Here is a 15,177-nt window from a genome sequence, read left to right on the forward strand (position 1 = left end):
ATCCCAGGACACAAGGATAGTTTTGTAGACATATTAGAACCAGAATAAATGCTTACAGCTTTGCTAATCATTTTTTTCTTACTATTTTTATTATATGATTTTTGGCAGTGGTTTGTTTCAACAACATTCTTTTCCATGCTTTAAGATGCATTCTTGAAGAACATTCATGAAATTAGAAACAGACAACATACAGTTGATTAGTTCCAGATTCAGAAAGTCTTTAAGCCCTGAAAGCAACCAGAGCTCGTGTACTTCCAAGGTTACCAGCTGCTTATTTCTGCCTTTTGAATTATATGTTTTTTAATTCATCATTTTTATGGTAGAAACATTTAGGTTAATTTTTTAAAAAGGATACTATTATTTGCTTGTTTCATATCCAGTCTCTCCTTTTCTTTGTGGAAGATTATATTTACAAAATAGTTTAGTGAAGGAAAAACCTTATGTGGTCTCATCATTTGAGGCTATTTTCCACTGCAGAGGCTTTTATGAAGTTACTATGTATATAACTTAAGAGAAAGAAGTACAAGAAGCAGCCAGTGAGTCATTTGGCTTAAGTTTTGTGGCTACACTGAGGTTTGAGAGTTATTTGTTAGCTTTTTGCTGAAATCTATTAAATGAGCTGGGGGAAATGCAAAGTCTGTTTGCAATTTCTGCAATATTTAAAATTGTTTCTTCTCTTTAGCATTCTGTTGTTCGTACTGTGGTAGACAGCCTGAATTCACTCAGGTTGCTCTGAGGGGTTATCTCCTTCCAGTTCCACTAGGAGACACAGATGGGTTGTCCTTGACCATTCCATGTGCCCACCTGCATTTCATTAGACAACAGCAGTTTTACATACCACACCACCATGATGACATAGCAGCTTCAGAAAACAGCGTGACCAGGATCTCCCCCATCTCCAGCCCATGTTTCACAGAGGATCTGGCAGGCAGTTACCTTCTGACACTGTTTATAGCATATATTGGTCGACCCAGTCCCTTACTGAATCTGCTCTGGGAATTAAAGCAAGCAACTTCACATCAGAAAGGTAAGTGTTCTCTCATGCTTTAACACTAACAATCAACCAGCCGAGGGAAGCGGTAATGAGAGCATGTCAAAACTTTGCCAATTTGCAAACTGGACACACTTGATTTTGTACATTTGCCTTCATGGTTTGTTTTCAAATGTTCCACATGTTTTGTGGGTGGTTGTTGCATTTCTTCACAGAACATGTTGGCTTCCAGAAGGGTCACTGCATATAAATGGCCAAGTCTTGAGAAATGTAATTTTCTTCTCCTCCAAAGGCTGATTCCTACAGTCCTAGATGAATTATTTCAGATTAACAAATTTGTTGTGTTGTAAAATTGCACTTGAAAAACAAAGACACCTTTGATTTCATTATAAGGATAGCATTGTAACACATTAATGAAGAGTATCAAACAACTAATATAGTAATTTTCATGTGTCTAATTTGCCTCTTCTATAGAACTGTACAGATGTTTTCACAAAGCAACTTTTTAAACTAAAAGTAAACAAAGATGTGTTACTTGCTCACAAATTGTGTTTAAAAGATTTTTACATCTGGATAAAATTGCTAGGATATACTGTACTGCTTGCATGAAACTTTTAAGCAGATTTCTGGATTAATGTTTTCAAACATTTGTGTCAAAGTAGTGTCATAAGTACAATATAAGTTAACTGACAAGCCACTAAATAGTTATATTACACCTTTTCTTTTTAAATTCTGGCTGTTATGTTTGCACATACCGTGTGTGTGTGTGTGTGTGTGTGTGTGTGTGTGTGTGTGTGGCTTTTATTATATCTTGTTCAGTATTTTATTAACACTCCATTAATGCTGGAACAATAAATTATATTAACATTACCAAATATATTTATTACAAATATTTCAGTACTAAATTTTTCCATGTTTTCTTTTAAGAAAGTGCTACAATGCTTACTTATAATTTACAGTTAACCAGTTATTTCAGAAATACAAGCTGTCTGATGTATACCAAACACTGTTCAAATGTCATAGAATCATTTAGAAGGCCAAGGTGTGACATTCCAAATGAGGCCTTATTCCTGATTTTCAGTGGTTTAAAAAGAGTGTTTGGTTGAATTACCATTTAAGGAAAGCTTTTAACTTTACTTTGTCCTATTTATTATTAATTTATAAGAAATACAGCTCAAAGCCATTATTTACAGTTGGTACAGTGTGTTCACATATAAACACATTTAGAGTACAGATCAGTTTGACTGAAATCAGTGGGAGTTAAATTGTATAAAAACAATCTGATCCATATGTCTCCCCCTTTTTCACTTCTATCCTATCAAAAGTTTTTCAAGGCACCAAATGGCCTGTAGTTTCCGTCAAAGTATTCCATCAAAAAACTTAGTGATCAGCATAGGCTTAACATTTTCAGATTTCAGATTTTCATTTTCACTGTAATTTTCTCCACCCAAAAAGTATGCATGGACATATGTTCACATTAAATCCCATTGCTACAATTAACTTAAAGTGCATTCACATGTTTTGTTGCCAGAAATGATGTATAATAATTAATCCAAGATGGTGAGATCATAGTGTTTCACTACCAGGGGAAGGGAGGAACTCTAGTAATTATTACAAACAATAGCTTTTGGCCTTTTTTGGCATTTTAATCTATTAAATACTAAAATGATTACTTATTACACATTTTATACTTTTCCTCTATTATGATGTAGCTAGGCAAGGAATATATCAATGATAAATAAATGATCACTGCATGAAGCTATGCAACATTATTAAGACCATTCAAATCCAATGCAGATGTAGTAGCTGCACTTCAAGGATTAGGTTGCATGGATACAATTTCCATGACAACATATCTTTCTTATTCCTGCCAGGCATCTCTTCTAAAATAAAACCTTGTCAACAGAGAACAGTAACAATGTACTTCAGTATGCAACTAGAAAAATTAAAAACTAATGTCAGACAGGATAATGCATTTAGCATTTTATTACATGATATTGTCCCCCAAGTGATGATAGATTACTTTTTGTCATAACACATGCATTTACTTGCCTCAGTATTTGGCATTCAATATGCTTTGTTTTGGGATTGGTCACTATAAAGTTATTGCAGACTTAAGGTGCAAGTCTGATTGCTGAGACATGCACTTTTGAGGAAAACCCATTATGGGATGAAAAAGATAGGTTCAATGCAGGGAATACACATTCCCTTTAATATCCAGTATCCAATTTGACCCCCCCCCACACACACACACAGAGTACCTCATTTGTCATAAATAATTTAATGCATATTCATCCTATTTATAATGATTTAAAGTAAGAGTAGTGAGACCATAATGCTGGGAACTACAAGTGTCTTCCCAAGGATGCTTTTATGAGCCTTCACCTATGCCTTTCCCAGACCAAACTCCTTTTTTGACAAAAAAAAAGTGTTTTGAGTCTCCTGAGAGCCACCAGCAGTGGCACTCCTCCATTAAATAAGCCCCAGTCCCCTCTACTTTAACATCTAAGAATAACCATGTAAATGCACTTTTGTCCTCCAGTTTGAATTTGATTAGTTACATTTATTGATTTATTGGCATTTTATTGTTCATTCAGCCAATGGAGGAACACAGGGACAGAAAATTATTCCCCCAACACCCCCCGGGTGCCCTGATGCTGTGCGCTGCTCCAAGCGGCACGCAGCATCATGGTGTTTCTCTGGCACTGCATCCATACAATGCAGCACTGAAGGAGCACCGCATAGCCGCAGCAATGTTCCTATGGTGACCTTTCAAGAGGGCACAAAGAGCCGTTTTTTGCACCCTCGAAAGGCTGGATCAGTGCCATGGCATGAGGTTGCCACAGCCCTGATCCAGCTAGAAAATCTGGGGCATCCCGCCACCCCTTAGGGACTGTATATACAGCCCTTCAGTCTCAAAGGTGCTACAAGATCTCTTTACATGCTGGTATTCCAGACTAACATGGGCACGTTCCGCATGGTCAAAAAGTACGTGCTCAGCATGTACTAGGGTTACGAAAGGGCGTCCCTTCCAGATGCCCTAACCCTAGTACATGCCGAGCACATACAAAATGGTGGCACCCTTTCTACATGAGTGCCGCCAAACATCCACACGTCACGGTGCAGAAATGACGGTGCAAGTGCACTATTGGTGCCTTGCGGCATCATTACTGCGCCACAAAAAGAAGCCGCAACCAGGAACCCTCTCCGTTTGGAGGTTGAGGCTTCCTAGCAGCGGAAATGGAGGCGCCAGCAGACCGCCCTTTTGGGGCGGTCTGTAAAGTGCCATGGCTATGAACTTCCTTGCACCATGGGCTCCAGGCAGGGACTAGAACAGAACAGAAGGGTCCAGGAAAGAGCGTGGAATAAGTGGGACACACATTTTACTACACGCAAAGTCCCACACTCATTCTGTTCCATTCCCCATCTGTTCCATTCCAGAGGGGGCGATTTTTGAGAACTGTTCAAAACAGTGGATTAGGAAGAGAAGGGCAGGGAATGGGATGAGTGAGGGACTTCCTTGTGTGCAGTAAATAATAAAATAATAATAAATAATTTTTTTATGTCTGTCCCGCTTTTTGCCAGGCAATCAAAGCGGCGTACAACAAGTTAAAATACATCCATATATACATAGTGCCCCCCTTAAAAAAAGATTAAACAGTATAATATTAAAAACTACAAATTAAAAGCCGACTAATACAAGTAATAATCATCATGGGCAGAGTTCACTAGATGAGAAGTCTAATTCGTGGCCAAGTATTTTATTCCGGGAAGGCCTGCTGGAAGAGATCCCTCTTAATGGTTTTTTTTTAAAGATCTCTAGATTGGTAATTTGATGGATCTCATCCGGCAGGCCATTCTATAAGATGGGAGGGGCTGCAGAAAATGTCCTCTGCGAAGTCCCCATCAACCTGGTCTTTAAGGGCTGTAATAAATTCCTCCCAGAGGATCTGAGTGTACGGGGCGGATTATATGGAAGCAGGCGATCCCTTAGATAGGTTAGGCCCAAGCCATGTAAGGCTTTAAAGGTGATAACCAACACCTTGTACTGTGCCCAGAAACTGATAGGCAGCCAGTGGAGTGACTTGAATATTGGTGTTATATGGTCACTCCTTGCTGTTCCTGTGACCAACCTGGCTGCCATATTCTATACCAACTGGAGTTTCCGGACTAGGCACAAGGGTAGCCCCATGTAGAGCGCATTGCAAAAATCAAGTCTTGAGGTTACCAGTGCATGTACTACAGTTTCGAGGTCACCCTGTTCCAGGAAAGGGTGCAGCTGATGTATCAGCCAGAGCTGATAACAGGCACTCTTGACTGTCACAGTCACCTGATTCCTCATCTGAAGCATCCCCTAGTCGTTCCGTCCCCTTCCGGGCTCCTTTTTTCCCATTCTCGTCCCTGCCTGAAGCCCTGTGTGATAAAGTGCTATGTCTCTGAATTCTATGTTGTGTGAAGTCACATATGACTAACATATGAATGTCCTTAGTCTGATCCCAACATTGCAAATACATGTCAAAATAGACTGGCCAAATTCATATGATGTAATGGTTATGAGATGCTGTACAACATTTTACATACATCTAGATCAGTGATCCCCAAACTGTGCCTTTTAAAAGATTTTGTACTTTAGCTCCCAAAAGCCTCCCCCATGTTGACCAATAGCCTTGGATTCTGGGAGCTGAAGTCCAAAAACCGTTAGAGAGCACAGTTTGGGGACCACTGACCTAGACGTTCTTACAATCACTGCTATACCACACTGTATCCCACTTTTTCATCAAGGGCAACATCAAGGGCAACATTAATGCTGTTATTCCATTTTACCATGCATGAACTATTGTGTTAGGCTTTTAAAAAAACTGACTGCTTAAGGTAGCCTGTTTGTTTTGCACCTGAGATTTGTATCCAATATTTTGAGTCCAAGTCCAATCTTCTATTACTTTTAATAGTTTATAACAATTTTATTTCACTATACTTTCAAATCAAAGTTCAGTTTAAAATATTAAAGATAGCTTTATAAGACAACACCATTACTTTCCAGAATGGGATCTTAGGAATATTTATGAACACCCAGTAGCTATTACCATGATGAATCAAGGGCTTACACTTATTGTCAACTGTATTATTTACTATATTGCAGTTGGATAAAATTATTAATACCTAATGTAAGAACAGCATATGTGTGACATACAAACATGTAAGAAAGCACAAAAGATGAGTTTCAAATATCTTCACTCTTCAGATATCTTTCCCTTGTAATGACCAGTCAAATAACTGTTTTCATTTCTCTCTCTCTCTCTCAACAGAATCTACTCAATGCAAAGATGCATCTGAATTCTCTTCTTTTATTCTTTTTCTTGATCAGTGGCATCTTTTGTCAATATGATTATGATGGATATTATCCTTCAGAGCCTGACTATGGATATGCTCACTCTATGTTTGGGCCATCAACAGCAGTCTGTGCACCAGAATGTAACTGCCCTATAAGCTATCCCTCAGCCATGTATTGTGACAATCTTAAATTGAAAAGTCTCCCAATTGTTCCTTCTGGAATTAAATACCTATATGTCCGGAATAATATGCTTGAAGGCATAGAAGAAAATGCTTTTGATAATGTGACAGACCTGGAGTGGTTGATCCTAGATAATAACCATCTGGAAAATTCAAAAATTAAAGGAAAAGTCTTTGCCAAATTGAAGAATCTGAAAAAATTGCATATAAATTACAACAACTTAACCGAAGTTGTTGGACCGCTTCCCAATACTCTGGATGACCTGCAGCTCACTAATAACAAGATTGCAAAAATCAACCCCAATACTCTTGAAGGACTAGTGAATCTGACTGTCATTCATTTACAACACAATGAACTCAGTGGAGATGTTCTTTCTGGAGTTTTTAAGGGCTTAAATTCCCTCCTTTATCTTGACCTAAGCTTCAATAAACTTTCCAAGCTACCTACAGGACTGCCTCCTAACATACTGATGCTCTATTTTGACAATAATCAGATTACCAACATTCCCGATGAATATTTCCAGGGTTTTAAAGCACTACAGTATTTACGTCTATCTCACAATAAACTGACAGATTCTGGTATACCGGGCAATGTTTTCAATATTTCTACCCTTGTTGAGTTGGATCTTTCCTATAATCAGTTGAAGAATATCCCAACAGTAAATGAGCACCTTGAAAACTACTACCTCCAAGTCAACCAGATTAACAGTGAGTAATGTTTCCCATTTATTTAAATTAAAAAGAACACAAACAAGACAGTGAGATTAACAATATAGCAAAGGAACAAATACAGATTTATTTCAAATCTGTACAATTTTCCTTTACTAATAATCCAGCACCCAGTAATCCAGTATCTGGAATCCTGTACTTCATGACACTGGTTTAAGTATGCCATCACATGGAAAGGGATCTTGAATTGTGTTCTGATAGTGAGAATATGATGATGACATTTACATTACTGTAAACCAGCTATCAGAACACAGGGAATGAGAATGCTCAGCTGCTCCCAACTCCTCATAACATTGAAAGGGAGGAGATTAAAGTCCAAAACATACTGCAAAAATAATCCAGTCTGAGACTGCTTTAACTGTCCTGGCTCAGTGCTGGGTAATCCTTGGGAATTGTACTTTGTTGTAACACCAGAACTCTCTGCAGAGAAGGCTAAATGTCTCACAAAACTACAGTTCCCAGAATTCCTTAGCATTGATCTAGAGCAGTTAAAGCAGTCTCAAACTGGATTATTTCTGCAGTGTGTTTTCGCCCAAAGTGAATTTGTAAAATTATAGCATCCCTGCTCAGCAACCCCATCCCACCAGGTTGTGGGGACAGGTGAGAGGAATTAAGAGAGGATCATGGAAGATTATAGCCTCTCCTATCCTCACTCACCTTCAACATGCATCACTTTTGGAGTCTTTCATTCCTCCACATGAGACTTCTTCAAAAACTACATAATTCTTGAAAACAACTAGTAGCACAGAGAAAATTGTTTTCCCTTGGAGGAGCAAATATTTTAATATAGGTGGTGGTGGCAGAAAGACAAGGGTGGAAGCACAAAAGCTGTACTAAGGCATCATAAAAATAGTCTGCTCAGAGGTAGTAGATCTGAGACATCTGCTGTGTAGAAAATATTTTCTGTACAGAAAACATTATTTTCCTGTTTTCTACACAGGAAACATATTTGCTGTGCAAAGAATTCCATCTCCTGCATGTGTTCAGCTCTTATAACTTTCAATTGATATTTATAGCAGCAAATAGAAGTGGAGCGAGATCAATCCCCCTTTATTATACTATCATCATCATCATCATCATCATCATCATCATCATCATCATCATCATCTTAATTTTGGAAGAACTGTTTGTCCAAAGGATAAAAATCTATACACTTAGTCCTGACTAATGTATAAAGCATATGGATTAAGGAATTTTATAAAAACAAATTAACAACATTATTGTCATCTTTTAAAACACTTTGCATTGCAAAGTTTCAATCTAGTTAGAAGGATTCTCAGCAATGATTCCAGAATTAGATATCACAATAAATCTAATTGGGAATCACTTTGAGACAAAACCTGTAATACATTTTTAAAAGAAGCTTAAGGATGGGGATGTGGTGGCTTAGTGGTTAAGATGCCAGTTCTGATGATCGAAAGATCAAAAGGTTAGCAGTCTGAGGCCCAAGTGCTGTATGATGGGGTGAGCTCCTGTCACTAGTTCCAGCTTCTGCCAACCTAGCAGTTCGAAAGCATGCAAAATCAAGGAGATAAATAGGTACCACTTAAGTGGGAACGTAACAGCATTCAGTGCAGTCATGCTGGCCACATGACCACCAGAGCAGTCCTCAGACAATGTTGGCTCTTCAGCTTAGAAACAGAGATGAGCACCACCCATTACAGTCAATTACGACTAGGCATTCATGTCAATGGACTATCTTTACTTTTACCTTTACCTTTAAGGATGTCTGCTCAAGATAATAGTGTTTTGATAGCAGTAGACTTTTTTGGATGTAGCAGATTATCACGATATATTTCACTCTGGCTTCAAACTGAGATATTGCATTGAAACAGATTAGCCATGTCTTCAAGAGCAAGATAAGGGAGTGCTATCACGTTCATTCTCCAATACATTACCACTGACAGTATCCAGATGGCTTCATGGAATGGAAGCTGGTGGCACTGTTTTCCCAAGACTCTGCTTTCGCCTGGAAGACCTAAACCAGAGAGCAACATTTATATTGTAGGATCTCAAAAGGTTCCATCTTGGCTTGTAAGCTATTTAATTTCTACATAAAACCATTTGGAGAATCCAGGGATCTCTAACAATATGTGAATGACCCCCAGCATTGTCTCTTCATTCCATCTGAGTCAGGAAAGGCTGTAGAAGTTTTGAATTAGTTCTTAGAGCTATGATGGCCCGGATGATGGCCAATAGATGAAAACTAAATCTCATCAAGGTAGAGGGTGATAGATGGATGAATGGATGGATAGAAGGTTCCCATATTTGGGAAATGGGAATATAATCTACCCTAGATAGGAAAGAAATAAGCCAGAGTGGTGTGGGGGTTTAAACACTGGACTATGACTCTGGAGATCAGGGTTCAATTCTTCCCACCGTGTGACCTGGCTCAAGTCACACAGTCTTAGCTCCCCCCCCAAAAAAAAAACCTATGATGGGTCCACAGAAATGACTTGAAAATACACAAGAACAAAAGATAGGATTTCATTCTCCTGGAAGAAAGTTTAGTTGGTGATGCAGTGAGACTGCCTGTGACAATTTTCAGAGGTACTGCAGAAGATAATGGAGGCATTTGGCTTAATATGCACTACTCCAGTGATGGTGTCTGGCACTATATAAATAAACATTAATAATAAATTGGCCCCACCTATCACATTGCTGAAAAGAAAAGAAAAACTAATTTGAATTGTATTAAAAACATCTATTCATTTATTTGTCATGACTGAACTAAATGATCAGTTCATACCTATGTCTCAGAATGAGTGTCATCACAAGACATTGGAAATTTTGGGTAGAGAGTCATCAGTTTTGATGGAATCTGCCTACTCCAATTTACTTGCAAACCCCTCCCCTGGTCAAACATATGTTTACCATGGAAGGAATAAGCAACTGGGGAAACAAGATGAAGAGAGGATTGAGAAACCTTGAAGTTTCTCTTCAACTTAACAAAGGCCATTTAACCAAAATATAACATTATATCCATAAATAATTCACATAGGACCTGAACAGACAGGCCAAAATAAAGCTGTTTCAGGTCACTTTGGAGGTATGCTGTTTAAACGCTGCATGCGTCCTAAGAGGCCGGAAGCCTCACTAAAGCCACACTCCAGTCCTAAGAAAAGGAGCGCAGCTTTGGCACAGCTTCTGGCCTCCTAAGATGTCTGTGTCATTTAAACAGCATACCTCCAAAGTGACCCGAAGCAGCTTTATTTTGGCCTGTCTGTTACCTGGCAGAAAAGACTGAAAGTGTTTCCAAATCTAATCAAATGGCTTAGAAAATTAATATTGTGCTAACCAAGAGACCTCTAACCAGGTTGCACAGAGCATTGTACTAATGCCATATAAAATGTGTGTGCATGGGAAGCATGTAGAGCATACAGTGGATATAATGCAAAGCAAAATCTAAGACAAATTCAAATGGTCCTACACAAAGTAATGGTCCACAGGCATTCCAAAGAGAGTTTAATAAAACCAGGTCAGATTTGATAAGAATTTTGATGAAACATTGGTTCCATTATCTTTTTTCTCAAAGGAAAACTTTATTAGGATAGAAAACTACTTCATTCAAGAATTAGGGAATGCTCCAGACTGCAAATGGGCTAAATGTGAGGTATCAGGATGGAGATTTCAAGATTTTTTTTAAACAGAATCTATTTTCTTTTAAATTCAGTCAGACCCTTTAATCCACTATTACTATAAGGATTCTAGAATTTTTAAAGTAGTTAAAAACTTTGTTCTGATTGTGAAAACAAACTTGGCAGTGGGCAATTCACTTCCATGATGTGTTGAAACAATTCTCCCTTCTTCCCTCTTCCAATCTGTCTGACAAACAAAACTCTATTTGGGATACCACTGGGGAAATCTAGGCGGGTTACAGACCGCCGAAAAGCGGCGGTCTGCTGCTGCCACCGGTTGTAGCGTCCGGGAACCACAGAAGCCAAATGGCGCAGTTCCCGGACGCTGCAAAGAAGGAGCGCAAAAATCGCACTCCTTCCTGCACACTGGAAGACCGCCGCAAGTGCCAAAGCGTGCACTCGTGGCATCATTTCTCGGGTGTGACATGCGGACGCAGTGCGTCCGCTACGTCAAGATGGCGGCGGCCGTGTGGAACGGCTGCCACCATTTCGTACGGACTCAGTTCGTACTAGGGTTAGGGTCGTCTAGAAGAGACGTCCCTTTCTAACCCTAGTACGGACTGAGTCCTTGCTAGGGTGCTCGTTTGTAATGAGCCCTAGTGCCTCATTAGTATTTATATCCTTACTGAATGTGGGCTTAGTGGAGGGTGTTATTATCTCACTGAACTGGTCCACAAAAGACACCTCAGGGCTGTTGAGTAGTGCACATCCTCAGTCAACAAGAATTAAAACAGAACACTGCCCCAATGACTGGGTAGACATCTTAAATTCCACAGCAGAAAGGGTGAGCAGAGGCAAGGCACCACTTTCCTAGATGCTGATAGTGTCTTCTGGGAAGCCTGCACAATTTTTACTGGCTTCCTGTGCTGGCACAATAGTTAGTCACTCAGGAGAAGCCCTGGTTGACTGAAGATGTGCACTGCCCAACAGCCTTGACATGTCTGCTGTGGACCAGTTCAGTGTGATAATAACACCGCCCACTAAGCCCACATTTGGGTTTCATTATGGGTTTATGGTATTACTTGGTTTTTTGTGCAGAGAGGTTGATTAATTACTGTATAGTTTGACAAAACCTGCGGACAGTTTTGCATGGGTATATGTTTCATTTGAAGGGAGAAGTCGTTTATGAACCCATCATATCCAACTGCCCTCTTATGAAACCTTGGGAGTGTAGCTACAGGAATCATGCCCAGCATAGGAACAAATGGCCCAGCTGTGTCCACAGGTGGCAGGGAATCCAGACAGTGACTTTTGTCCAGATGGAATTTCATTGCTTCCATTCCAGCAGATTCCCAGTAAGTGGACTGGGATGCTGCATCATTCATCAATAGGCATGTCAACTGATGTCTGGATCCAGGTCCATGCATGGCCAAGCTTTTACATCTCTAAACAATAAACATGTAGCTTTTAATGTGGGAGCAAAAGTCTCTCACACATTTGCCACTGGACCCACAACTAAAGCAACCAATGTTTCATATTCTATTGACAATTAAGACCTGGAGTTCTTTTCTTTACAACTCTAAACTGCACGTCTGGCAAAAGAATCACAATGAAAGGACTCTGAGTGTGATCTACTTTTGTATTCAATTTTTATTGGCCTTTCCAATGAGCTATAAACCTAACATCTGACATTAAATTGCTTAAATATCTTTTCTTTACAAACTCATAACATCTGACTCAAAGCAATGAAAACTCTTTGAATCTAACAGAAATAAATGTCATCATTTCTACTGACATTCAAACAATACTTAATTTTTTAATTTTTGGCATTCATGAAGTTGCAAACAAATATAGGAAATAGAGAGTTGATATGTTCTATTACTAAAATAGTATCTTTGAATTACAGAATTCCCAGTGAGCAGCTTTTGCAAGGTTGTTGGAGCACTAGCCTATTCCCGAGTAAGACATCTGCGTTTGGATGCAAACAATCTGACAAGAGCTGATCTTCCCCAAGAAATGTACAACTGTCTCCGAATGGCAGCTGATATCTCTCTGGAGTAAACTGTGTCTTATTTCATTCAGAGGCCAGCTCTGTTGTCATGCTTTACATCAGAATAATACTTCAAACTAAAATATCATCTTGGATCATACATAGTGTGTTTGTTAATAAGCAACATAAGTTTGGTCATCTTTTTTCTTTTTTCTTTTTTAAAATGTGTATATTCTAGTAAGTCAGTGATGCAAAAGATTTGTACAGCTAAGATGTCCCATAGATTGTGGACAAAGTTGTTTTGATGTTTATTTTTTAGACTCTTTTTGGTAAGACAGCAAAGTACAGCCTGAGTTTGAAAGGGTTTTTAAAAAGCACTGTGGGTGTGCAGTCCTACTCAGGTTTGTAGAAGTCAGGCATGTTCTAATCTAGATGGAGTATTTCGTACGTTAGGGCTGGACCATATATGTACATTATTTTCACACTTTCAAATCAGACCTCTCTCCTGTTTTGTAATTTCATTTTGTTTCACTATTGCAGTTATATTACACAGGAAAGCAATCTATTATACCTATATAAACTAATAGCATTTATAGGAAAATATAGTTGAAGATCCCAGTTAAATATGATTCATGCAAAGGAGTGAGAAAACAGCAACATTTTGCAGGTTTTTATTTTGCAATTCTTTTTATGTTCATTCAGTGAAAATGTCATGGTTCTGTTTGTTTAAGGCTTTAAAGCAAAATGATTATTTTACAGAAAAATATGTACACTATTATTGTTATTCATTTATTTGCATGCTATATTTAACATAACTGTAGCAAATAAAACATAGCAAATAAAAAATCATGAGTACAAATTATTGTTTAAAAAGTTTGCATTTTTAAAGAGTAACTGCAGATAAAAACAAACCAAAGAGGTTATTTTATATTTTGCTGAATTATTGTAAGTTTACAACTCCATGAAATAAATGGTTTTCTGTATTTTGTAGTTTTAAAAGTTCTTAAAACAAAACCTATCTTAATAATCACAATGATATATCTTGCATCAAACTTCAATTAGATGAAAATTATGCCCGTGAAAAATTGGTATGGGTGAAGAGTTACAACCAATCTATTTAAATATGGCTAATGACTCAGGGGTGAAACAGATGGCCCCAAAGGGGCAGCGTGACACCGCCCCTGAAAGAGCCAGATCGGAGATGTGGCAACTGCATGCCATGGCCCCGATCCAGCTATTTGCCAGCTTTAAAAGATGCAGGAAAATTTCACTCCTTTTTGAAGCACCAAAAAGAGCACCCTTTTCACCACCATGGCTTTGCAGTGCTCGGGCAGTGTGCAGCGTCTAAAGGCTACACCACAGGAGTGCTGTGAAGCCAGCCCACATGTGGGCAAGCGGGTGGCTTCCAGGTGGCGTTGGGGTGGCAAAAAGCAAACCTTCATTATACCATTTTATATAAGGGACACAATTTTACTATGCCAGTGTATATAATGGGATTTGAGCATCCACAGACTCTGGTATCCATGGAGAGTTCTGGAGCCAAACCACAGCAGATACCAAAGGCCCCACTCAGGCTTGAAAGTGCATTTATACTCAAATCTAGGCAATATCTGAATGTTTTATAGCTAGATGGTGAAATAGGTAGTGGCCAACTGTAAAGTTACTAGTTTCTTTCATTTTCAGTTTTCTTCCTAACACATGAAAAATATAGAAAGATACTTGCTCATTCAGATCAAAGGTCTATTTGGTCTAGCTTTCTTTTCCATAGAAGCTAGCCAGTTCTGAGTGGAAATCCTACAAGCAAGACATCTTGGAGGAGCAACCTGTGTCTTATGTTTTCCAGTTAATGTTATATGTAAGCATGTATAGATTCTCTGATACTTGAAGTGATATATATCCACTGTAATGAATCACAATTGCTGCCTCTATCCTCCACGAATGTATATAATCCTCCTTTAGATTTTTTCAAGTTAGCAGCCATTGCTACATCTTGTGGCTTGATTTAACGATATACTCTTGTCCATGATTTACATCTTGTCCATGATTTAATGATATACACTTGTCCAACGATATACATCTTGTCCGTGATTTAACGATATACTCACTCCTGAATCTTCTACCAATCAGTTTCAGTGAGTCAGCTGGGTTCTGCTTTTTATAAAGAAAAGAGAAAAGCCTCTTGTCATCTACTCTTTCCACATCATGCTTAATTTTACACACATCTGTCTTGTCTCCATTTACCTTCTTGCTAAGTTAGCTAAACCCAAACACAGTAACTTTTCCTCATAATGGAGTTGCTCCAGTCTCTTCATCATTTTGATTGCAATTTTCTGCACCATCCACAGTATGATATTCTCTTTTTTTCAAAATGTGTTGCC

General features: G+C 38.7%; 1 protein-coding gene across 1 annotated transcript; it reads left to right on the forward strand.

The window, feature by feature from the left end:
• The first annotated feature begins 693 nt into the window (after positions 1-693).
• Positions 694-13,782, forward strand: LUM (lumican). Its single transcript, XM_042466460.1, has 3 exons — positions 694-1,027; positions 6,298-7,210; positions 12,716-13,782. The coding sequence occupies exons 2-3, from the start codon at positions 6,316-6,318 to the stop codon at positions 12,868-12,870; spliced, it is 1,050 nt and encodes a 349-aa protein (XP_042322394.1). The 5' UTR covers positions 694-1,027; positions 6,298-6,315; the 3' UTR covers positions 12,871-13,782.
• The last annotated feature ends 1,395 nt before the right edge of the window (positions 13,783-15,177 follow it).

Source organism: Sceloporus undulatus, chromosome 5 (assembly GCF_019175285.1).
Source record: "Sceloporus undulatus isolate JIND9_A2432 ecotype Alabama chromosome 5, SceUnd_v1.1, whole genome shotgun sequence".
In the NCBI taxonomy this organism is placed as follows: Eukaryota; Metazoa; Chordata; class Lepidosauria; order Squamata; family Phrynosomatidae; genus Sceloporus; species Sceloporus undulatus.